This window comes from Zootoca vivipara, chromosome 16 (assembly GCF_963506605.1).
Source record: "Zootoca vivipara chromosome 16, rZooViv1.1, whole genome shotgun sequence".
In the NCBI taxonomy this organism is placed as follows: domain Eukaryota; kingdom Metazoa; phylum Chordata; class Lepidosauria; order Squamata; family Lacertidae; genus Zootoca; species Zootoca vivipara.
This window is the reverse complement of record NC_083291.1, coordinates 6,077,302-6,103,382: the sequence shown is the minus strand read 5'-3', so window position 1 is coordinate 6,103,382 and position 26,081 is coordinate 6,077,302. Positions and strand designations below refer to the sequence as shown.

General features: G+C 42.1%; 2 protein-coding genes across 2 annotated transcripts; both read left to right on the top strand.

The window, feature by feature from the left end:
• Nucleotides 1–12,894: 12,894 nt before the first annotated feature.
• LOC132591264 (uncharacterized) lies at nucleotides 12,895–14,826 on the top strand. The gene is made up of 3 exons (XM_060269082.1): nucleotides 12,895–13,104; nucleotides 14,121–14,740; nucleotides 14,821–14,826. Exons 1-3 carry the CDS (start codon nucleotides 12,930–12,932, stop codon nucleotides 14,824–14,826), a joined length of 801 nt encoding a protein of 266 aa, XP_060125065.1. The 5' UTR covers nucleotides 12,895–12,929.
• Nucleotides 14,827–20,642: 5,816 nt separating this feature from the next.
• LOC118075238 (putative exonuclease GOR) lies at nucleotides 20,643–26,081 on the top strand. The gene is made up of 6 exons (XM_060269081.1): nucleotides 20,643–20,661; nucleotides 20,784–20,843; nucleotides 21,282–21,431; nucleotides 22,493–22,606; nucleotides 23,955–24,028; nucleotides 25,387–26,081. Exons 1-6 carry the CDS (start codon nucleotides 20,643–20,645, stop codon nucleotides 25,504–25,506), a joined length of 537 nt encoding a protein of 178 aa, XP_060125064.1. The 3' UTR covers nucleotides 25,507–26,081.

Sequence of the window (26,081 nt, the reverse complement as noted above, 5' to 3'; positions counted from 1 at the left end):
CCATCCATCCTCCAACCGCCTCCAGGCCAGGGCCATCTTTAGCACATTGGGCGCCCTGGTGCAGGGATCCCTTGGGCGCCCCCCGCCCCCACTCTTTTTTTAAAAAAACAACAACAACACTGCACCTCCAGCTCTTCCCCTCCATTTAAAAAAGAAAAAAGAAAACTCTTACCTTCCCTGGAGGAGTGCGCCGTCTCCCCTGAGCCGTAAGGCCTCGGGGCGACGCCTCGGCTGAGCCGAGAACCACAGGGCCGGGAAGGGAGAGTGCGGCCTGCAGAGAGGCCTGGCGTCCTGGCCCCGCGGAGCCAGCAGGGAGAGCCCCGCTCCTGCAGTCTGGAGCCCTCCCGCCGGCAGCAGAGGCCAGATGGGCGCCATGGATCCAGCGGGCAGCGGGGAGAGTCCTAGATTGTGGGAAGGCATCCGAGCCTTCCCGCCAACAGGAATGCCAATGAAGCGCAGCGCCGGGGTGAGGGATGACCCTGGCGCTGCAAAGCGGAACAGGGTCCTAATGCCCCTGCTCCGCTCGCTTACCTCCCTGAGCGGAGATCCTGAGCGGCGTGGCTGGCGGAGGGAAAAGGGAGGCCGTCGTGCAGCTCCTCCACATGCTGGGGCGCCCCTCAGCGCCCCCCTGAGCGCACAGGCGCCCTGGTGCCCCGCACCACTGGAGTCAATGGGCGGGCCAGCCCTGCTCCAGGCACTCACACAGGACCTTCACCGCGTTCACTGGTTCTGATTTGAAAGAGAGGTAGAGCTGGGTATCATCCGCATACTGATGAACACCCAGCCCAACCCCCCTGATGATCCCTCCCAGCAGCTTCATATAGATGTTAAAAAGCATGGGGGAGAGGACCGAACCCTGAAGCACCCCACAAGTGAGAGCCCAGAGGTCTGAACACTCATCCCTCACCACCACTTTCTGAACACAGCTCAGGAGGAAGGAGCGGAACCACTGTATAACAGTGCCCCCAGCTCCCAGCCCCTCTAGATGGTCCAGAAGGATGTCATGGTCGATGGTATCAAAGGACACTGAGAGATCCAGCAGAACTAGGAAACAGCTAGTTCTGGGAAATGGCAATCCTCCATTTTCATATGGAGTAAGCAGTGGTAACAGATGCTCCATCTGGTCTTCAGTGTAGCTGCCAATCAAAAGAACCCCTCTTTCTTACTTCAAGTGTTCGCTTCTGGTAGCCATGAGCAGCAAAACTCTACTACACTTGTGTATCAATGAATAACAATGGCACCGTTTTAATTACAACAAGCCTCCAGCTGTTCATTCTCCTTGATCTATGTCTTTCATGGCTGATGTTGGAATTTGCACAGCCAAACTATGCAATAAGGAGAGTACTGCCAAAGTCGTCATTCTTCTTCACACTGGGAAGAGGGCTATCTCTGCACTTAGAAAACAAAGAACTACAGTAAGCCTGCAAATTACGTGGGGGTTATGTTCTGGGGATCACGCCTAAAGCCAAAATTGCATATAGTCAAAATGCACTGGGTTCAGTGGCAGGTGTGATTGCCAAAGGCATTTTTTCCTGGAACCCCAGGAAAGTTGTGGGCTTACTGTAAGTACATAACAAAACAATGGACAAAGAAAGTGGTGGGTGCAATAAAAAATATTGCATACTTCTGCAACTTTGTTACAGAAGTATGAGATAATGAAGAAGTTGACAAATATCCACCCAAAGGTGTCTTTTTCTATTGAGTAGCAGGTAAGGACATAGTTCAGCAGTGCTTAAAATTGAAATTTGTGTGTGAATCCACGTTATGTACATGCATTTTGTATTGCCCTTATCTAGGGCTGGTAAAAATCATGTTATTTTTCATGGTGCCATCACTGGGTTTTCAGGAATCGGTACTACTGCTGAAAAATGTTGACATTTGGTCTGGGCCACTTTATTCTTCCCTGCTAGTATGCGAGAGAAACAAAACAACATCTGTGGCTTAGCTTTATGTCTGAGCTGGGAACTGTGGTCTGTTTTGCCTTAAACAAACTACAATCTGTAGCTGATATTTATTCTTAGACTACTTACTGATCATTCATCAGTAAAAGAAACCATAATCCCCAGTTAAGACATAATACTAAGCCAGTTCATTAACTAGAAACAAAGAGGTTGCTTATTTTTAAGTGATTGCTTAATTTTAATTGAATTGCACAGTTCTTAACTTTACTATAGGGCCAGAGAATCATGAAGATGTTGGAATACAAGATAATGAAGATGTTGACAAAAGTGTATCCACTTATCACCTTTTCCATCCAATACCACGTAAGAACAGTTAGCGGTGATGAAACCTGGAAATCCCATGTGGTCCAACCTTATCATATTTGCATGTCATGATAAACCATAGTTACTGGTTTGCACAAAAAGTGCATTTTCATGGCCCATATTTACATTTTCAGGGAGCCATCACTAGATGTTCAGGAACCAATTTAAATTCTGAAGAGTTGATAGTGACCTCATTTGCATGTCATAGTAAACCATGGATAATGAAAACTGTGGTTTACTGGGAACGCAAAGTTCTGGGCTGCTTTGCTTCTCTTTTTTATACCAAGCGGACACAGAACCCATAGACTGCACACTGTCTCGTCGTGCAGCGGGAGGGAGGTGGAGCAAAGCCAAAATTTGACAACATGGAGCCTTCCCAAAGCTGGGTAAGTGAAGCACTGGGTTTGGGAAGGGAGGTGTGAGCCCTTCTACCTCCTTCTCAAAGCTGGGAAAGTGCTAACTGGCCTTTAGAAAGGAGGACCCTAGCACCCTGTCAGGGCTCTCACAGCTGCTTCCCAAGGCCCAGTGCCTCGCTTACCTGATTCTAGGGCTGCACATCCCAAATTTATCTATACAGTATGGGGTGGGTGGGCTTAACCCCTTCCTGTCTGGAACCTTCACCTGCAGTGAGAGTGTGGCATATTAACCCTTTCCTGCCCTGAGGGGAGAGGTTTAACTCTTCCCATAGCGGGTTTTTTTCTCCTAGAGGGAAAACCATGGAGGGGCCCATTCAGTTACTGCCCCTTCTTCCCACCTACCCCCTACAACTACAATCTAGAGATAGACACCACTTACCTTTATGAATCAGCTGGGGATTTGTTTTGTTTTGTTTCAGACAAACCACAATCTCAGACAATTTGATGCTTGTTCTTGGATTACTGATTGTGGTTTGTTTGAGCAAAATAAACCACGGTCCCAAGTTTGGACATAGTACAAAGGCAGTTCATTAACTACCCATAACCTATGTTCATAAGAAATTAGTGAACAAGGAATCTGATTTAATTTTTAATTGAAGCACATATTTATTAACTTTTATTATAGTACCACCAAAGAATGAAGATGTTTATAAAAATGAACCAGAAGATGTCCTTTTTCATCCAGTACCAGGTAAGGGCACAGTTAGCTGTGGTGAAACCTCCATGTGATCCAACCGTACAAATAATTCTTCAGAGGCCGTATCTACTTAGGTCTCACTATTGTTCAGTTACCAAAGCTACCAGAACACCTACAGTAGGCCTAATCTCTGATGATTGCTATGTGTTATTTATTTGGGGTACGGGCAACCCCCCATTTATCTGCATTTAAATATGTGTGCGACCACACATCACATCCAGTGTTTGAAAATCCCATTGTTCTAGGCACATTTTGCAACAGGGAATTTCATACGCGAGCAGTCTCTGAGCTCTGGGTGCAGTACTGTGCCTAAGATTTCAGATTAAAACTGCAGAGTGGAAGGAAAGGAGGACCTTTTTCGGCCTCCCCACTTCCAGCTATTCGCTGAAGACTGGAGAAGAGACCCTCTTAAGAACATTAGGGGGTAAGCAGGGGAAGGACTAGACCACGTGATAAATGAACGTGAAATATACTCGGAGTCGAGAGTGAATTTCATGCTCTTTATTCAGCTCATAGTCATCAAGGAGAAGAAGAGAAAAATGCCCTTTCCCCAAAACCATCTGCTTATATACATTATTTACACAATGGGCTTTGCGTGATTGGCTACTTCAGGGCTATACCTTTGGGTCAATCAGTTTGTGGATTGACTTCTGCCAGCAGCCTGATTGGCTGCTCCTGCAGGCCAATCAGGTTGCGGATTCACTTCTGCCAGCCGCCTGATTGGCTGCTCCTGCAGGCCAATCAGGTTGCGGATTCACTTCCACCTGGAGTTGGATTGGGTGGCTCCTGCGGACCAATCAGACTGCTGATTCTGGATCCTATTGTCCTATGATTCAGCTCAGTACATAACAAACATAATATTTTAGCTGCAGTTCATTCATTTTCAGCTTTGTATTCTTGCTATAAAAAAGCACGCCAAGACATTTCATTGTTGCGCCCATAACCTAAGTTTATGGTGCCATTTAGCTCCTAGCTTTCATATCTCAGTTTCTAACACTTATCACATCAAAGCCCAGAAGTGATCCAAAAAGTCACAAAAGGGGGCAAAATGGGGTGGAGGTGGAATGGGGTGTTTGCAGGCTTTTTCAATGGTGTTTCAAATATACATGATTTCACTTAAGCATGTGGTGCCTTGGAAATTAACCCCCACATAAATGAAGGGTTGCCTGTATTGTATATACTTTGCCCCCACACCCCCTTTGGGAAGATTCCTGTGGATTTTCAGGAATCAGTACCGCTCCTAAAAAGAGCTGACACTGACCGCATTTGCATGTCATTATAAACCATAGGGTCACGAAAAGTCGGACACGACTGAACGACTAAACAACAACATAGACCATATTTAAAGGTTAGCTGTGAACATGACAATCTGGGCCACTTTGATCCTTCCTGCTAGAGTGTGAGAGAAAACAGACTGCAATACCTGACTTAGCATATATTTGAACTAGGGATTGCAGTTTGTTTTGTCTCAAGCAAACCATGCTCTGTGGACTCTTGGATTACTGACCGATTTGTTTGAAAAAAGAAACCATGATCCCTGGCTTGGACAGAATGGACAGTCCATTAGCTATGCTTGAACTATGTACATAAGAAGCAATGCACAAATTAAATATTTGTTTTTAATTGAATTGCATTCTTAACTTTTATTACAGGACGAATATTTAATGAAGATATTGACAGAAGTCCAGTAAAAGATCTCTTTTTCCAACCAGTACCAAGTAAGGACACAATTTAGCAGGGGTGAAATCTGAAATTGCCATATGATCTTACCTTGCATAATCATTTGCACAAGAGATGAACATTTTGTATTGCCCATATTTGGAGCTGAAGAAATAGTTAAATTTTCAAGGATCCAGCCTTGACTTAGCTTTACTTCTGGCCTAGAGATTGTGGTATGTTTTGCCTGAAACTATGATCTGTAGCCACTTCTGCTGCTTCTTTTACCGTAGTGATCATGATTTGTTAAAGCAAAAGAAACCATCCCTACATCAAACATGATGCTAAACCAGATTGGCACATCCACAGTTAAACATCAACTATGGATTACTTGCAGGGGTCACCAGCCTGTGACCCGCAGTGGTGTGCTACTGAGCAGGTGTCCCAGACTGAGTTTTCATTTACCAAAAAAAAAGGGGGGGGGCTCAGGTTCTCCTAGAAATAAAGATAAGGGGCAAATTGTGCAGGTACCTTCTAAATGATTTCTGTGAAATGAGAGTGGTGTGGTTATTTTGTATACAGACTTCTGAAAGCCTTGACTTCTGAAAGTTTCGACTTACGAAGTCGGCAAACCCGAAGTATTTTCGCTGTGTGCGCGTTCACCTGTGCAGAAGCGGCGCGCGCAGTCTGCGCCTGCACAAAACACAAAATCGCCCTCCGCGCATGCGCAAAATGGGCACTTCGACACCCGAAGGTTTCGACTTATGAAGAGTGCCGCGGAACGGATCACCTTCGCAAGTCGAGGTACCACTGTATTTTCCTTAGTACAGTGGAACCTTGGTTGTCGAACGTAATCCATTCCGGAAGACCGTTCGACTTCCGAAACTTTTGACAACTGAGGAGCAATTGCCGGTCAGCAAAATCCATTGAAAAAATGGAGAAATGCACCTCAGAAGCTGTTCGACTTCCAAGGCACGTTCAAAAACGGAAGCATTCACTTCCAGGTTGTTGGCATTCAAAAACCGAAGCGTTCGACAACCAAGGTTCCACTGTATTGAGGAATGCTCTCTGTTGTTACTAGACAACAACAGCATCAGTGAATGTGTGTGTGTGTAATCTCCATAATTAGGAACCAGTAAGACATAGCTGACTTCCCATAGTATGTGCATAAAGTTGTTGGGAGTGATTGTCTCTCTAATTTTGTGTTATGCCATGTCCCCTCCATGGCAGTCATTTTGTGACTGGTAGGTACTCCAGCACCCTCTCAAAGTTCAAAATGTGCCTGCTAGTCAAAAAATGTTAGTGACCCCTGGTATACTATGATATGCAAACTGGGTTGCTTTTAAAAATTCCTGGGAATTTTCTATCCAGAGGTTCAGGTATCTAGGATTTATGCAGCCCTGTCCATATACTTTCAACACGTACTGTCAAGATCTCTCAGATAAACCAAGAATACACTTCTGTCTATGACATCTATGCACCAAGTCGAAATGGCAAATGCATGCACAAAAGTGTTTATGCATTGCTCCCCCATAGTGGAATACCCATTGCCTGGAGAACCACTATAAGCTAAATCTTTCAGGAATTTTTTTCCAGTCTGAGCTGGCTTCAGAAAATCTACAGTATAACAACAAAGGCAACAATGGCAACAACTGCAGGTAAAACAGTGACATATACAAAGATGTACAATAAGCAGTTTTTAACATATATTTATAAAATTATGTTCAGAGCTTGATCATTACTTATATAGCAAATAATTTGTTTCCATTCATTCATAGCTATGCCGATGAATCTGTTGATAATTGTAATTCAGTTAATTTAACAACAACAAAATGCTTGGTCCCACATCTTTTTCTTTTTCTTCTTTTTCCATCATTTAGCAAAAAGAATGCTTGATAAAGTTAAAATGTATGATTTTAATTCTTGCTGATCACACATTGACTTCTTTTCTTACAGAATTTGGTAAGCAATTTAGTGGATTTAAAGGTAAGCAGCTGTTTCCATTTGATTAATTTTAAACAACTGTCCTGCCTTAAGTTTCAGACAATGCAGAGGTTGAGAAGCGCATACAACTTGTCCCCAAAGAAGAAGAAAGACCACGACCCCGGGAACAAATACTGTTGGGTGTATCCTCAGCAACTCTGTGTGTTTTAATATTGCTTACAATGCTTTGTGGTATGACTGTATACCAATGTAGCAAAAGAATTAGGTAAGTCTGCCCATCACACAAATGGTGAATTCTAACTATTCATTTGTATATTCTGTATTAATAGTCAACACATTCTCTCAGTGTGGTTCCTTGTGTAGCCAAAATGGCATCATCCACACACAAGAGGAAGGCATCAGTAGGCTTGGGGGAACCCAAAGGTTTAGAGAAGTATTTTAAAAAAAACAAACAAACACCTAACTTGAAGTAGAAAAGGCAAAACAACTCAGTCAAGACAGAACATGCTCAGTGGGCGCAGAACACTGGCTAACTGCTATAGGGGCAGGGGAGGAAGAACAATGGAATGGAGTATCCCGGAAGGCGGAATGCATGATTAACTGGCTCAAATCTTGGAACGGGAACACTCCATCTTGTAACATTACAGTGGTACCTCGGTTTACAAACACAATTGGTTCCGGAAGTCTGTACTTAAACTGAAGCATTAGGAAGAACTTCCTGACAGTAAGAGCTGTTCGGCAGTGGAATTTGCTACCAAGGAGTGTGGTGGAGTCTCCTTCTTTGGAGGTCTTTAAGCAGAGGCTTGACAGGCATATGTCAAGAATGCTTTGATGGTGTTTCCTGCTTGGCAGGGGGTTGGACTGGATGGCCCTTGTGGTCTCTTCCAACTCTATGATTCTATGAAGCGTACTTTCCCATTGAAAGTAATGGAAAGTGGATTAATCCGTTCCAGATGGGTCTGCGGAGTACTCAACCTGAAGCGTACTTAACCTGAGGTATGAGTGTAATTGGTTCCAGAAGTCCATACTTAACCTGAAGTGTACTTAACCTGAAGCGAACTTTCCAATTGAAAATAATGGAAAGTGGATTAATCCGTTCCAGATGGGTCTGTGGAGTACTCAACCTGAAGCATACTTAACCCGAGGTATGAGTGTAATTGGTTCCAGAAGTCCATACTTAACCTGAAGTGTACTTAACCTGAAGCGAACTTTCCAATTGAAAGTAATGGAAAGTGGATTAATCCGCAGAGGTCTGCGGAGTACTTAAACTGAAATTACTCAAACCGAGGCGTACTTAAACCGAGGTATGACTGTATACTTATAGGTCCTATATGTCCTTGCTCTGATATTAAGGGGGGGGCAGGGCCCTGCCACTGGGGGCAAAAAGCTGCCTGTCCCTTTTAAACATACATTTCCTTGCATCTCCCCTAATATGCCTGCATGCTGCCATCTCCAATGGAAGTGGCTTGGTAAAGCAACTGTGTGTCCTATGACCATGCAGGTTGCAGGCAAACGCTCTGCATTGTGGAGAAACCTACATACAGGTGAAACTCGGGAAATTAGAATATCGTCGAAAAGTGCATTCATTTCAGTAATGCAACTTAAAAGGTGAAAACAATATATGAGATAGATCAGGGGTCCCCAGACTACGGCCTGCCAATCCGGCCCGCGACGACCCCCGCCGCCCGCTCTTACGGCGGGAAGCGCGGCAGCGCTCTTCCGGGTTGGGAAAAAAGCGCCGAAAATCCTTTCTGCGCATGCGTATGGGCCTCTCCCGACCCAGAAGAAGTCATTTCTGGTGCACTTCTGGGTCGGGGGAGGCCCACGTGCATGCGCACAACGGATTTTCGGCGCTTTTTCCACCCGGGAAGCGCGCCACCGTGCCAGTAAGCGCCCGTGCGCATGCGCACGGGCGCGCACTCCCCCGCCCTCTGCGCGGTCGGCGCGGTGGGAACCGGCCCAAACGCCGGTAAGTCTGGGGACCCCTGAGATAGATGCATGCCATGCAAAGCAAGATATGTCAAGCCTTTATTTGTTGTAATTGTAATTATTTGTCGTTAGGCGGGTCAATTATAAATGGAATGTAATTAATGAAATGTAATAGCAATGTTTATTTTTGTTTTATTGTAACTATTTGTTTTATTACTGAGGAATTTCCAAAAAAAGCATTTGTAAGAATTAAAAAAATAATAAAAAAAAAATAATAAGTTGCATTACTGAAATATTCTAATTTTCCGAGTTTCACCTGTAGGAAATGCTGTGCATGCGAGTGTCTTCCACGTGGGAAGGTATTTTGTGTGACACAGCCCTGAGATCCTTAGAAACAGCAGACACGAAATCAACACCCCTTCTTTGCATTCCAGTTTCACAGAGCTCTCATTTACTGCTTCTGAACATCGAGCACTATTTGGGCCAGCCTTTTTCCATCCCTTTGAATCCGAATCGGCAGTCTCTAGAACTGAGAGCTTGATATGGAACGAGTCTGGACCAAGGCCAGCAGGACGGAGCCCCTCGGTGGCTAAACCCCCAAGGATGCTAACATTTGATCCTGTTGTACACTCAGTGGATGAGGTGTCATCATTTTCTGATGAATCAGCCCGCACTGTAGAGACAATCAGGCCTAGAGAGACAGAACCAACTGAAATAGTGGCACCCTCTCAAGCCCCATCAACTGAAGCACCACCTCCAAGTGCACCAGCACCAGCACCGCCACCAAATCAGCCAGCAGCAGCAGCGCCGCCACCGCCAAGTCAACCAGGAGCAGCACCCCCGCCACCACCTGGTGGCCCAGCAGCAGAAGCACCTCCACCAAGCACACCTGGAGCTGCACCCCCGCCACCACCTGGTGGCCCAGCAGCAGCAGCACCTCCACCAAGCGCACCTGGAGCTGCACCCCCACCACCACCTGGTGGCCCAGCACCACCAGCACCTCCACCAAGCACACCTGGAGCTGCACCCCCACCACCACCTGGTGGCCCAGCAGCAGCAGCAGCTCCACCAAGCACACCTGGAGCTGCACCCCCGCCACCACCTGGTGGCCCAGCACCACCAGCACCACCTCCACCAAGCGAGCCCGGAGCTGCACCCCCACCACCACCTGGTGCCCCAGCAGCAGCACCTCCACCAAGCACACCTGGAGCTGCACCCCCACCTCCGCCTAGTGGCCCAGCAGCACCACCACCGCCACCACAAGGTTAAATCCTGATGTTGACAAGATGATTTTTGAAAAAGAAGGAAAGAAATCTGGATTACTACCTTCACAGTTGGCTGCTCCGTACAAAATTCAGAGAAAGAGAAATATTGAGATTCTGAAGCGAGGAGAAAACCAACAAAGAAGTTGGGACTACAGGGGTCTGAAGGCATGTTGGAACGGAATTGATAGCTGAGCTTAGTGAGACAAAAGTGGTGTAAGAAAGTACGTACTCCCAAGAGACATTGAAATAGTTTCATATTATGATGTGGAAAAATAAATAAATAAAGCTTTGAATCACTAGCTATGGCAAAAGCCACATAAGGTTACGTAACGTGAATAAATTTTCTGTACAATAAATCAGCTATATGAATGAACTCTCGTCTCCCCTAAATTAAGATGTAGACTTAATGGCTATTTTCAGCAAGACTAATGCAGAGGTCACTAAATATGGTGGTGAGGAGAGTCAGCTAGGTCCCCTTGCTGGTGTTAACTGATCCTGGGAACAAAACAGGTTTCTGTGGGGTTTGGGAGTAATACGGTATGGAGCTATAGGAAACCTCTTTCCATGCATCCTGAAATTCATGAAAACAGCAAGGCATTCCTTCCTGAAAGACAGCATTAGTATGGGGTCTCCCCTATGTGGAGTTCACAACTTTTCTACTGGGCTTGTTCAGCAACCTAACCTACAAAAAAATCAACTACTGAAGCTTTTATTCCTGACATGCCATTAAAAAAGTATGTGATTAAAAGCAAGGAGGCTGGGTATGCAGCAAGCTAGAAACCCTCTGTGTGGTTCTAATCGTCCACTGAAATAACATCCAAAATGTTCAGCGCTTACAGGAAGCCTGCTGGGATTGGCTGTGTGATACAGAGTTCCCTTTTGGGAATGCCATAATGCAGATGGTCACTGCAGGCTAGCTGTCACCACCAGTTGGCTGATCAGCAGTTACAAGAAGCACAGCCAGCAAGCTTCCTTGCCAGGTAACAATCAGGAGCACTTTAAGGCTCCCAGTTGTTCCTTGGAAGCCGGCTCAGGTTACTACTCCCAGCAGCAATAAGGCCACAAGTGCATGCCCATCAAAATGGATGGCATAAAACACACAACGTAATGCTGCAACCAAATTCCACTGCATGTTTCTTACCACGTTACACACACCTGTGCAATTACAATTCCTCCCCCATGTAATTCTCTCACAGACTACTCAACACAGACACAAGCAAACACACACACACAGAGGGGGGGGGGGAGGCAATCAACTCATCAACAGCAAAACCTTAGACGCACTTCAAGCACACACACTTAGCAAATAAACTTTAATATGCATAATGAAACACAGTATTCTACCACTTTAAACATAGTTTCCCCAAAGAATTCTGAGGTGTTTAACAATCTCTTTTCCCAGCGAAATCTGGGAATTGTGGCTCTGTGAAGGAAAGCCACGGGAGCTCACTCTGTTGCGGGGATTCGAACTGCCGACCTTCTGATTGGCAAGCCCTAGGCTCAGTGGTTTAGACCACAGTGACATACCAGGTGTAAAACATGGCTTTCCCCAAAGAATCCTGGGAAGTGTAGCATGTTTAGGGTACTGAGAGTTTTTAGGAAATCCTATTTCCTTCACAGAGCCACAATTCCCAGATTTCGCTGGGAAAAGAGATTGTTAGTTCGAATCCCCGCAACAGAGTGAGCTCCCGTTGCTCTGTCCCAGCTCCTGCCAACCTAGCAGTTCGAAAGCACACCAGTGCAAGTAGATAAATAGGTACCACTGCGGCGGGAAGGTAAATGGCATTTCCATGTGCTCTGGCTTCCATCATGGTGTCCCATTGACCAGAAGTGGTTTAGTCCTGCTGGCCACATGACCCGGAAAGCTGTCTGCGGACAAACACCGGCTGACCTCCCTTGCCTGTAAAGCGAGATGAGCACCACAACCCCATAGTCGCCTTTGACTGGACTTATCTGTCCAGGGGTCCTTTACCTTTACCTATAAGAGGACAATACAAGTTCAGGCACTTCTTTCTGTAAAAAAAAAATAGCACATAGAGATAGTTTTTGTGGGGGCAATGGGTGGAGTATTGGGTTTTGTATGGGCAGAGGAGGCTGCAGGCAGGTCAGAAAGCGAGAAGGGGTTTGTTTGCACAGCCCTGGTGGAAGAGTTTTTGCATGGACAGAGGCGGGTGGGCCAGAGTGGGCAAGGGAATAGATAGTAATTTATACACTAGGTAAAGTAATTTTAGCCCCCCTCCACCACCCCCCTCTACCAGTCTTATAGTTTGTCCTTTATTTCCCCCGACCAAAGAGGCTGGCCCTGACATTACCCCAGAACAAAAGTGAACTACAACCCCCAGCACCTCCGGCAAACCGCAATTCCCAAGCTATATAGGACAACACAGCATCAAAAAAACCAAGGACTTGAGACCCAGCAGGGCGCATGCGCGGCCCGCTCCTCAGGCAGGCTTAATCAGAAGCCACGTGCCTTAACCGCTCTCCGGGGACCGTTAAACACCGTTGCAAAAGCCACGCCCCGAAAGTGGGTGGGGATTGCGCTTTTTTCTCTCCGTCATTTAAATATAAGGAGGCGCCTTTGCGGAATAAGGGTGGGAGGACCAGCGGCAAGAAAGGAAAGAAAGGGGGCGGGGCTTCAGCGGCGCGTGGCATCGCCCCTCCCCCCCAACGGTTTCGCCGCGTGACCGAGGCTTCGCAGGGAGCGTTGCGCGCCTTTTCTCCGGGAGGGTGGTGGTGGAGGGAGGCGGGGAAAGGCGGGATGCTCCCCTCGGCGGGTTACTTCAGGAGTCTCCCTTGCCCCTTCGACGCCCATGGGTGCCGGCGGCCCCACTGCCAGTACAGACACGGGGCCCTTGGGCGCCGCCGACGCCGACGCCTTCAAGGGGAGCCGCCGGTCCCTCAGCCGCGGCCGCTGAGTGGCTCTTCCGCGATGGGTGAGGGAAGGGAGCAACTGCTGGCACGTGTGGACGTCGGGCCTGAAACGCGCGTTTTACTTAACGCCCGGTCGCGCGCTGCTGCCTTTCCCCACAAAAGTTTCCCCGAACTGGAGCTTCTTCTTCCCCATGAGCCGGATAAAACCTGCGCTTTTAAAAAGTGATATTCCTTGCTTTGGGTCTCCTCATTCAGAGAAAGGAGATGGAAAATGGGACCTTTTAAATGACCGGCATCTGTGTTGTGCAGTGCCGGGCTTACGTGTAAGCTAAACAAGCTATATAGGACCCAAAAAAATTTAAGGGAAAAAAAACAGCTGGATGTACATTTACAAAATATAGGATTAAAAAACAGTGTTTTGTCTTGTGTAGGATTTTATGATGTAGTCATGGGCCCTGCCTGTTAGCCTGCTCCCTAAAATATCCCTGGTTTGCTCATTTCTATTTACAGTATAGGGTGGCTACATTCTGCATGTGCAAATGGCTTTAGATACTTAGAGGTCCATAAATTGCCATATAGCATATATTCAACACAAAAAACAGCAACAATTTGTTGTTGACAAAGGACAGCTGGACATATAAATTACCTTCAGTAGCTTAGGGCCTCATCAAACCTAAATCCGGCCCTGGTGTTGTGTTAATAGTCTTTTTATCTTTTTTCAATAGTTCTTATTTCTATGTTCCTGTTTTAAAATGTGTTGCCATGGCATTATTTTTCAGGTGATTTGAAATACGGTTCTTTTAGGCACCCCTAAAATGCATTCACTTTGGCTCTTTTACAATGTCTTCATTGAGTAATTCTTAGAAACATGGTTTAGGTGTGCTGGGATTTTGTATAATGGTGTGTCGCTTTAAAGTAATAAAGTATTCCAATGCCCTTTAAAAATAGTTGATGACAGAACTAAGATTTTGGGCTAAGTTCTGTAATTGTATTTTTTAATGCTCTGTTTGCATATAATTGAAATATTTGTGTATAACCTAAGGCTATGGTATTTATAAAACTTTCTTCTAATCAACAGGTCTTGATAAAAATATCCAAGAATTAGAAATGATCAACAAAGCAATTCAATCAGTCAAGACTGAAGTTGAAGAGCAGAAGAAACTATTGTGCTCCGACTGGGTGCAAGATTTCAAAAATAATGTGATTCTTGCAACAAATCACAACAAAGGAAATAAATCTTTCTCTGATGAAGGTGGTGCCTGTAATAGTCCTGTAGAAGTAAAAAATAATGCCATTTCAATCTCAAAGGAATCAAAAAGGTCCAGTAAATATATTCTTGACCATAGCTGTCCAGCTACTGATCTTGAATATGACCCATTACTCAATTATTCTGCAGGTCTTGGGTCTTCTTTGAAGGAAGTAGATAAGAATGACACACACTACTCTGAATGTTTTAAAAAATCTCATTGTAGAGATTTACAAGCATCTATAAAAACCTTTCCGGGTGAAAAAAGATTCAGATCCCCAAGGAAGAGATCAGTAAGTTCTTCACCAATAAAACTCCAGGAATCAGATGATGATATGCTTATAATAGATGCCCCACCAGTGAATGTATCAAAGAAACCAAGAATAAGCAAGACCTATAAAAAGTGGAATAGGGAAATAAATGAGATGAGTTTTGGAGCTAATTTAGAAACTGTTCAAAACTCTGGAACATCTGATATTTTAAAAAATTTAGATGGAGAAAGATCAGAAGTCATCACTGTTGGCCTGTATAGTGTTAATCAAAGTGATGGAAATAAAAGTAAAATAAAATTTTCAGCAGCGGAAAGTGCTAACTTAGCAGATGTCAAACCGAGTGCTTTGAATGTAGGAAGCAAACTTTGGACAAAATATTACCCTGCTACTAAAGGCTATAATGTATCTCCTCAGATGAAGTTTGAAATGAACAAAGAAATATTGAAGGAGGAGTCACTGAATGTTATTTCTGTTAAAGCATGCAATATGACTGAGGAGGTTAGTAATAAAACTTTGCTGAAAAACAAAACTCAGACTAACCTATATTCTAGAGGCAGTACAAAAGACAGAGTTACAGCACTACAAGAAAGCTCTAAAAAAGATCCAGTACCTTTTGGGAAATGCAGCATTCAGCTACATGGAAAAAGCAATGCATTGCCTATTACACGAAGCTGTGTTCCAGTTTTGAATGAGGATACATTTCTTGAAAAAACTGGCAGAAATTGTACTGATAAAACTATGAAAATGGATGCCAAAGAAAATGAGATAATAGTATTGGACTCTTCTGAAGAAGATGACGTTGAAGAGGATAATGAACTTTCTGAATCAGATGATACTATGGAAGAATGTCGGAGAATTTTCAATGAATTTGTTGAACATGAAGCACAAAAGGAAAGGTTAGCAAAGCAGGTACTTTTGCTTTTCTCAGTTTGTGTCTGCCTTTACAAGGAGGAAGGTATAAAGTGTTTTCTATTTAATCTTTTTTCTGACCAGCACTTTTTTTTGGTGTATCAATGCATATTTACTTGGTGAGAATCTGGAATTAACAGATGATAAAATTCCAGCTAATAGCTAGAAAAAAAGTAGTACTTTTTTGTTAAACGAAGAGCTTTTGTAATATTAAAGATTGCCTTTGGATTTCCATCTTCTGAAAGTGTCTTTATAAGTTTCAGGAATCCAGAGTTCATTACAGAACTGCAGTATCATGAAAACAAACCGTAATTTGTTGTAGTTTTATAATTTAGAAACAACAATCTTGATAGTTTTTTGTAGTTTGTGTATGGCTATTTTTCTTTCTTTAAAAAAAGCAGGCCCATGCAGTGCAAACAAACACAGACTCAGATTTGAAGACAAGTATGCTTCCTGGACAGAAGAGAAGAATTGCACACACTGCAAAATTTGATGTGAGTTTCAATCTAGCAGTTTGGGGAAATATTTGCTAGTATTTCATTATGTAAACATGGATATAGGTTAATAGCAAATAAGAGGTGTCAACCTATTGAAATTAAGGGACCTAACGTAGTCATATTAATTAATTTCAATGGGTCTGCTGTGAGTAGGAGTATCATTAGATATAGCCCATGGTGTGGGAAATGGTTCTTAATATCTTAAATGAGATACTAACACTTTGTTAAAGCATGTTAAACCTGTCAGGCAGGTTCTAAGTTGCATTTTCATCTCTGCATTTTCATCTCTTTACTACGATTTCAGGTGTTGACTTAATTTGTGATTGTTTCATCAATAGATTGTAGATACAATTTGCATATCACCTTAAAGTTAAGAGTCACCAAACACTAAGATGGTGACAAAATATCAAATGATACATTGGTGAAGAAGTCCAAATTGCTAATGGACAAACAGTTTTCTGATGCAAGGTGCTCTACTTTCAACAGAATGGTATTGATAGTAACTGAAATAGTGACCCAACTGTTTGACCATTTATCTTTATGAAGAGATGGAAATACTGCTTTACAGTCTTGGGGTGTAACTTTTCTTTAGGGTAGTAAATACAGTATTGCACTTACTGAATTTAGAAATTGTTCATTCTTCAATACTCACCAGGTTAATACCACTAAAGAAATAATTGTGCCTTTAAAAGCACCTCTTCCACAGCGGATTTGTCATTCCAGAATACTGCAAGCACAGCAACAAGCAACACAAATAACAACTGCTGTTAAAAGTGGTCAAGCTTTTGTTGCTGCAACTTGCGGCCCAAAGAGAACTGCATCTGTAATACCAGCTACTCAGATTCAAAGCATGGGCCCCATAGGTATGACTAAGTAGTATATTACACTTTTGATATTTGTTGAGTTTCATATGAGGGTTTGTGTGAGTTAAAACAAGATCTCATAAAATTTAGCTTTAATTTTGCTTCCCAGGCCTCCAGACCAAGAAACCAACAGCAAGGTGTGTAGAGAATGAGTAGCTGATTGTTCCTAGGCTTCTGATTAAGATCAGGTTTCATCAAAACATAGTCATATGTCCATGCATTGATAGCTTAAAATCTGTGTGAGAGACAAATGTGGTGTCCTCCAGATGTTTTCAACAATTCACATCATCCCTAGCCATGAACAGGAAGGGGATACACTGTTGCACACTATTTGAAAACATCCACACCTGTGTGTATAGACAATGCAGATGGTATCTGTGACTTTAAATGAGGTGATTGCAAGAAGGTGTGCACAATTGGTAACCACTGTACAAAAGTGCACTGTGGAAAAATGACCCCTGTGCATTTCAAAGGCTGATAGAATCAGTGATGTGTAAAGGATGGTTTCGGGATATATTGCTTTATGTAATTGCTGTTATATGTAAAATAAATGCCGGTACACATGTTCAGCAAGCTGTTGAAAGGCTGGTACAGTATTATCAACCAGCAGCATGGAAACCTTCAGCGAGCTCAGGTTGCTCAACATGACAAGTCATATTGTCTGTTATACCTGTGGCATGGAATGGTCACCACACAAAAGCTGTTCAGCACATGTGACTGCCTTAATGGTCACTCTGGCATTTACTACAATCTTTCAGCTTCCAGATAAAGTTTAAGAAGATAGTTTGGCTATGTGAAGTGCATTTACAAACGAAGCTTCAAACTGTACAATATTTGTCTATTTCAGTTTGTTTAAATGTGTTTGAAGTTCAGCCTGTTGGAACAAGCACTGGCCAAGTGAATGTACTACTTCCTGGAAATGCATTAACATCAGTGCCATGTAGACTTCCCAATTATCCTGTAAAAAAAAATACTCCCGTGCCAATTAAGGTATTTCATATTTTCCTTCGTGTTAAAATAGAGTAAAAGGCCTCTGGATTTATAGTCAAATTTATTAAGAAGTTATTGGGGGACATATGGGAAACCAGTGCATAAAGTGCCGTACAAATCTAGTTTGAAATGGTGATATCCTAATATTATTTGTTAAAAATAAAAATCAATGCAGTAACGCAGAGGTGGTTTGTAGGTTGAAGGTGACCAATAGGGCCTTCCCATCCAGTCCACAGCCCCTTCTCTTCACTGCAATGTGTTGTTTAGACTTTGACATAAACTGAAGACTGCGTTCAAGCCTAATTCTAGTATGAACATTTTTGTTATGTAGGTTGTTCCATCTGTATAGGGATAGTCCTCCATTCTCGTGTGCTGTGACCCAATAGTAAACTGCTTATTTTAACTATGATTTCATTCGAATTTGGGCCAGATCAGTGTGTGTGTGTGTGTGTGTGTGTGTGTGTTTGTCCATGCCCACGTTTGCATGTGTGTGATAGTAAGTAGGCCAGGACTCATTTTTGGCCCTGCTGACCTTGATGGGCTGGCAAAGAGGGAATGCAGCCAATGGGATTTAAAGTGTTAACAAACCACCGCAATACAGTATATTCAGAGATATAGTTTGCTGTTGAAAAATATTCTGACTTTGCAATTTTGGGGATAGGATTTGAGGGAGAAGAATTTGTAGCTATAATAAGGTATTTGTTCAGAAGTCTTTTCAGTGATTTAGAATCCTTTTACCCAAAACAATACCTTTCAATAAGTTTAGGAATGTATGGTTTGTGTTATTTCAATTCATGCACATAGTAAGTTAAATATAAGTTAACATTTCAGGCACCAAGTCAGAGAAGGCCGCCTGTAATTGCTGAGCTGGGATCCAAAGTACCACATGACACAAGGCAACGATATGTCAATTTTTTTTGGGAAGAATTCTTGAAAGTTTGTGCAACAGTCAATGAAGCTTTGGACAAGGTCTGCAGTAGTTTTAAAAACCAATGTAATTTATTTTTTATGACAGTTATATGAATTGTGGATATGTGAAATAAGTGCTGAGTGCTTTGTTGCAAACATAACATACAGTGTGATCCTGTGTGTGTATACTTAGGAGTAAATGCCATTTATTTTGGTTGGACTTTTGCTCCCAATGAAGCATGCAGTGTACTGCAGTTTTAGGCTGCAATCCTAAACCTATTTACTGGGGTGAAAGTCCCTTTGACCATAATGGGACCTGTTTCTAGGTGAACATACCGTACATATTGGCCTGAATATAAGCCTCACTTTTTCCCCAAATTCCAACCATGAAAAATTAAAAAGTGCCGCTTATATTCGCGACTTGACGATATGCAGCCAGGAGCCCGGCAAAGTGTCGCCCGTCCCGCACATATTCTCCCATCCTGTCCCCCAAGGCCAGGGAGGAAGGGGAAAGGCTGCCAGCAACGCAGCATGGCTCCCCCCCCCAAAAGTACGCAGCCAGAAGCAGCAAGGAATGGAGTGGCTTATATTTGTGTATTTTTTCCCCCTCTCCAATTTTAAAGGTGTGGCTTATATTTGGGTGTGGCTTATATTTGGACCAATATGATATATTAATAAGCTCTTTGAAAATTGCTAATGGCTGAAGGTTTAATCTGGTAATAATTCCTTTGGTTACAGATGCTTCCACTCTTTTAACCTATTGGTCTGATGGGGCAAATTTAGAAGATCTTCCTTTTTTATGGGCAAAAGTGATGGGGACTTTCTGTATTCATTATGGATTAGTCCTAAAAAGTAAAAGTTCATTCTTAATATTTAATTACTTTATTAAATGTGTCTGTCACCCATCAGTATTCCTATTTCCAAACAGTATTTGGGGAAAAAAACATTCCTTAGTAATAAAAAGGCTAAAAATAGAACACTCATATATTATTAAATTGTTATTGCATATTTAACAAAAGAAACCTAAATTGGAGATCCAGGAAAACAACTAACACAATCTTCATGAATGAAAATAATTGATTTCAAAAAAGACTCTGATTTAAAATAAATCCTGAATTTAAATTGAAGTGGATATGGTGATTGTACTTATCTCTGAATCTGTTGTGAGACCATTACAGTTAAACACTTAACGCACTGCAAAACTATAGGACTATTTACAGCACATCACTAGTGGAATGTTGGACTTGTCATGCAAGCACACACAGCAGTGCCACACAGAAAGCCACTGATGAAAACCAGAAGACCTTTAAAAGCAGTTTGTGATGGTAGGAATGAAAACATTAAATTGTCTGGTGCAACTGAAGTGGATCTCTTGAGTTGTGGCCACTGAACTTTAAATGCCACTTTATGTCTATATATATCAGGGTAAAAGGCAGGATATAAATAATATTATATATTTATTTATATCCTGCCTTTTCCCCTGATGGGACTTAAAGTTGCTTATGTATAAAAACAGAACCACTAAAAAGAACAGCCCGGTTTAGGAAAGTTTTTAGTGTTTGATGTGTTTGATGTTTTATCATGTTTTTAATACTCTGTTGGGAGCCGCTCAGAGTGGCTGAGACAACCCAGTCAGAAGGGGAGCATATTATCATTATTATTTTTATTATTATTTAATCTGTTTGGGTGCTCTTCCCTGTTACATACTCTGTTACATTGGGGGGAGGGTACAGGGTAGTTGTGCAATTTACAGTATGTATCATACACACTTTCCTTTTTAATGTAGGCATTGATAGAAGAAAAAGCAATATATGACCGTTGTGGTAGTAAAAATATATACTTGAACATAGCTGTGAACAAGCTTAAAAAACTGAGGGATCATAGCAGTGTGCCATCAGATGGTAAGTTCCAGTGATGTGGCAAGGGAAAACTAGTACTTGCAATGGACCAATTTTATTTCTCTTCTAAATACATTTCAATTGCATATAATGTTTGTTTGTAGAAATAAGTTCACATTAACAATGTGATACATCTGTGATTTTATATTTTATATAGGCCAACCCTCAGACAATAAACGCACTACTTCAACTGGCTTTAGAAAAGAAGAAAAAAATGGTAAAATAAAACACTTACTGTCTTCTGAAAAATTTACACAAAGTATAAAATTATTTCACGAGTGAAGTACCTATAATATAAAAAACTACTACTAGTTCTGATACTCTTTGATTACTTGCTTATAATGGAAATGAAAAGTAATGAAAAATTCAGTGCTTTCAAATGTTTTATTATGTATTTTTCTTTTTTGTCTTTTTATGCTGCGAACTGTGCTGGGATCTTTAAATGAAGGATTGTATATAAATTCAGTAAATGCTATGACAAATGGCATATATTTAGGATGAATTTGTAAAGTTTCACAGCATATATAAACTTAACCAAAGAAAAACTAGCTGCTACTGACTACCTATAAATTGAATCTGAAAATAATTCTGACAGTTATAATGTCTGGATGACAGCTCTTCAGAGTTTTTTAATTGTTTTGTTGGGGTGATTAAGATTTTACAGGAATTGCTCTCTATAAACTTCTAAACGACTATGCTTTGACTGATGAACAGTTGAAGGAAAATGGTTTCCCTGAACCAAAACCTGAGAAACCTGGCAGTGCTGTCCTATGCAGTGGAGCCGTAAAAGCAGCCTTATCTGACTGTGAGTAAGTGAGAATGGAATGAAAAATCTAAACCCATCAGAAAAATCTTCCTATATTGTTCAAAAAATGCCTTCCAACGTAAGATTTCATCCACAATGTGCTACAATAAAATGCTTATAAGTGTCACTCATTGCCAGTACTGTGAATCAAGTCATCCTGGTTAATAAAGCTTGAAGGATAACTATACTTTTTCTGCTCCTGAACTATCATAATTTAACAATTAATATTGTTTGGATGATTATCCATCTGTTCTGTGCATAATTGGAATATACAGTTTCTGAATTACTCCTACCAAAGCTTTACTATTTTGATCTGTAATTACACTAGTGGTACCCTGTTTTCCCGAAAATAAGACATACCCATAAAATAAGCCGTAGCAGGATTTGTAAGCATTTGCGCAATACTGTATAATCCACACCCCGAAAATAAGACATAGTGATAGGTGCAGTTCTGGAGGGCGCCAAGGAAGAGGCGAGGCTAGACGCATAATAAAAAATAAGACATCTCCTGAAAATAAGCCATAGTGTGTCTTCTTTTTTTTAATTATTATTATTATTAAAGGTTTTTATAGTGTATCTTCTTGAGGAAAAATAAATATAAGACTGTGTCTTATTTTCGGGGAAACACGGTAGCAATTCTGCTGCCTGATAATGAGAACCAAATCCATTAGATTTCTTGCAGTTGTCTCTGATGATTAAAATGATTTCTGGGGGCATAGCTGCCAAGTTCCGGCCTGAGAAATAAGGGACTGGACCGGAAGTAGCAGACCGGAAGTAGTGCTGCCGCCATTTAAGTCACGCTGCAGCCATTTTGGAACTGGGCAAAGCAGCATCAAAAGTTGCTTCTGAGCATGCTCCGCCCAGTTCCAAAATGGCCGCCGCGTCAGAATAAACCGGGAAAAAACAAAAAAAAATCCGTTTTTTCGGCTGGGGACAGCTGGAAAAACGTGGGTTTCCCGGGGAATACGGGAGACTTGGCAGCTATGTCTGGGGGTAAGTGCAGATGAACATCTTGCAAGTCTCAATTCTGGCTTACTACTGGATTGTGTTACCGGTTACAGCTTCCAGAAGAATTTGTTGTCGATGCGGAGAAATATATACTGTAACTTCATCAGGAAAGCATGTTCGGAAAGAAGAATGCAGCTACCATTCTGGTAGAGTATTGCGGCATAAAGGTAAGAATAAACTTCTGTCTCCCCAGACATAGACTGAACATTCTGGTGAGTTTGAGACTACTAAGGTAATGTCCACTGAAGCAGGGCCAGCAAGTTAAATTTTGATTAACAAGGAAGAGATTAAAAACAGTTTTGCTTACATTTTTCCTTATTAAGCCACCAATCACTTACCATTAGATACAGACTTTCCACTAATTTGTGGTGTAATGTTCTTAAGCAAGGAACAAACATTGGGTCTCCTGTCACACATGGTTTTTCATGCTCGTTTCAATATATAACAATACAGAGAATTGTGACTTAGTATTTTAGTAGCCAGGATCTTAAACTGGAATTGATTTTAATATTATGCTCAGTAAACCAACATTACAACACAGTGCCCGATTTCAGATCTAACAAAACTGATGCTGTGATGGTGATTAAATTAAACCAAAATTGGCATCTGAGGGAGGAACATCAAAGTCTGATGGTTGTTCCAACTTTCCTAAATGGTGGTTTAGCATGCCAGGACTGTCACCACCCCCAAAAGAGTCCATGTAGGTAGTGTAGTTTAAACTAATAAATTATATTCAGCTATTTATGCTTGACTTTGTACAGTACCTCACCTCCATTTTCTTGTTCTTTTTAGTAAAATACTTGATGGGTGATAAGGTTGTTGTTTTATATTCTCAGTATAGCTACAGTCTTGAGAGAAACTGACACACATTTGTAATAAAACTATAATTTCTTTGGATAGTTAGAAGTCCAATTCAGTATCCCTTTCTTCAATGCATGTATATTTATTTGATCCTTGGAATTCAGCTTGGTTTTGTTAAACTGATTTTTTTTAAGCAGAGCTGCTCCCATGGTGTTCTGGTTTAAAATAAATTATGGTTTAATGTGAACGAAAAGTGTATTGGTGTATGGTGCTAAAACTATGGGCGCTTCACACATCCCTCAGTATTACTGCTGCCAGGAAACAGACTGTTGTGTTGTCAAAACCTGGGCTTGTAGCTTCTTTCTCCAAACAAACCATGATCCAAAACCAAGGTTTTGTTCTTGGCTTCTGCTTGTGTTTTGTTTAGGGGAAACTAACAATGAGCCCAGGGTTGAACTGCATGACACAGCAGACACTGGTACCTTTCCTGACAGCAGTGAAAGGAAAAAATGTTTGCGATTTCAGCAGTGTGCATCAACTTGTTTGTTCACATTAAACCATTGTTTATTTTAATTATTTGACTGTGACGTGTGAACCAAGTCAGTGTAAGAAGATAACTGATAGTTCACAGTACATTCGATCAAAATTTTAATTTTTAATATAAGAATTGATTTGGAATTACTCATCTGCTTCCTATTACTTACCCTGTAACAGTTCCGGGTGGTTTGGAAACACGTTACAGTTGTTGTGAAGGAGTGGTAGGATCTCCTGGATGCCAGGTTGCAAAGGTGAGAGTACTCTCCAGTTGCTGTTCTCAAACTTTTCACAGCATATATATTTCTCAGGCTTTTGTTTTAACTTTTGCTTGCAGCAACCTCCCTATAGCCACTGATTGGCTGTCTATATAGAGAGGGATTGACGGGTCGAGCATGAAGGACAAAGTGTTTTAAAATCTCCTTCTGAATTCCAGATACAGCTGTTCTGTTAGTCTTGTTATCTTAGCAGAACTAGAGCAAAATAGGTGACCAAGTTCACTTCCAAGAAGCTGCAACCTTCTTCTTTTGTGTAGAGCAGGGTGGCCAATGTGCAGCTCAAGGGCCACATGGAGCTCTTGGTGTCTTTCTTTGGTGGCCCTTGACAACATTTGACACCCCCCCCATGCTGCAGCCCTCCCACTGCCTTCCCAAAGCTGGGTAAGCAAGGCTCTGGGCTTTGGGAGGGAGGCTGTGACAGGGTCCTAGAGTCATTCCACCTGCTTTCCTAAACCCAGTTAGTGCTTTCCCAGCTTTGGGAAGGAGGTGGGTGTCAAATGTTGGCCGCCCCCCGCTCCCGCAGGTTCCATGTCAAAGTCCTCTGGCAGCCCACTTGATATGAAAAGTTGGGCTGCCCTGGTGTAATGTGTGCTCTATATTTATTCTTGGCCCTAGAAACAGTTTCCTGAACTGAATATTTGTGTGAGCGTAGTCTTTGGCAGAGAGACAGACATGTTAAAAATGTATGCATTTCTGAAGTTCCTAAAAGGGAGATGAGAATAGGGATAGATTTTTAATTTGTTTTTGGGAATTCTGTTCTCATGATAGCATAATATGCTAGAAAACAAGATGGGACTGGTTCTAAAAAGTGTTGGGGCTCAAGCATGTCCTCATTTCCTTAAATCTAAATTGGTGAGAGAAAAGCAGATAAAAATAATTTAGTGTTTAACATGCTAAGGGACACTTTAGTTTACACTTTCTGAGACTTGATCCTGATATTAAAACAAGCTGTATCTTGATGAACAGTGGCAGATGCTGTAATTGCTTTGCTTTCTGTATTAAGGTTTAGATTGTGGTCTTCTATTAATTTTTTTTGCCTCCCTCATCTTGGTTATTGTGTGGGGAAAATGAACATTTGAAATGCATGAAGAAGTAGCATTTAAAAATTAAAAGACAGATAATGAACGCTGAGGATTTCAACTTCATATTCTTTAACATCAACCAATAATCAAGTGTCTGACAAAATAGTGTATAAACTTCCAAAAGATACTTAGTAAATTTCCAAGGTGTATTTCCAGAAAGGGGAAGTTGGAAATGGTATTGTAACTTAATTAAAAGTTTCTGAAAATATGTCACTTCTCAGACTAATTTGAATATTCCTTTGTGCTTTGTAGCTCCATGTTCATGATGGCAGAAAAGAAAATATAGATGGCTTTGTGAAGACTTTCATCAAACCACCTCCACTTGATGGAAATCATGGTGTATTTGCGTTAGATTGTGAAATGGTATGCTAAGTTAGGATCCTTTTTAAAAAATACAATTTAAAGTGCAATTGTTTTCCTGGCAGTATAGCTTAAGTACAGATGTTACCTGTACTATTTTTCTAGAAAAAGAGGTGCCGGAACTCACCTTATTCTCTTAGAATGGCAATGGCGCCCTCCTGAGAGGTGCTGGAACTGAGCTCCAACGGAAAAAAGGCACTGGATGCTACTCTCATCAGTTGAGAAATGTAGATCAGACAGGACAGGCTGACTTGAGAAGGAAAAACTGCCTCATAAAATGCACCTGCTTTTGTTGCTCTCCTGAATTGTAATTGGGAATTACAGTGGTACCTCGACTTACAAAGACGATCTGTTCCACGGCCGTCTTCGTAAGTCGAGGTTTTCGGATGTTGAAGTGTGTGGCTGGCGCATGCGCAAAGGGCAATTTTGTGCTTCTGCGCATGCGCAGACCGGACACGCGGGGTGAAAAGACTTCCGGGGTTGTCGACTTCGGAAGTAGAAGCGTTCGGATGTCGAAGCGTTCGGATGTCGAGGTATGACTGTATTTTCATGGTTTTTATTCTGATTGTATCTAACCCTGGTGTTGC

What these genes read in the sequence shown, in the direction of transcription:
- LOC132591264 (XM_060269082.1), top strand. Translation starts at nt 12,930, where the DNA reads ATGCTCCCCTCGGCGGGTTACTTCAGGAGTCTCCCTTGCCCCTTCGAC. An exon ending in GAGTGGCTCTTCCGCGATGG is followed by an intron (nt 13,105 to 14,120) that starts GTGAGGGAAGGG and finishes TCTAATCAACAG; the next exon opens with GTCTTGATAAAAATATCCAA.
- LOC118075238 (XM_060269081.1), top strand. An exon ending in TAGAGTATTGCGGCATAAAG is followed by an intron (nt 22,607 to 23,954) that starts GTAAGAATAAAC and finishes ACCCTGTAACAG; the next exon opens with TTCCGGGTGGTTTGGAAACA. An exon ending in CTGGATGCCAGGTTGCAAAG is followed by an intron (nt 24,029 to 25,386) that starts GTGAGAGTACTC and finishes TGTGCTTTGTAG; the next exon opens with CTCCATGTTCATGATGGCAG.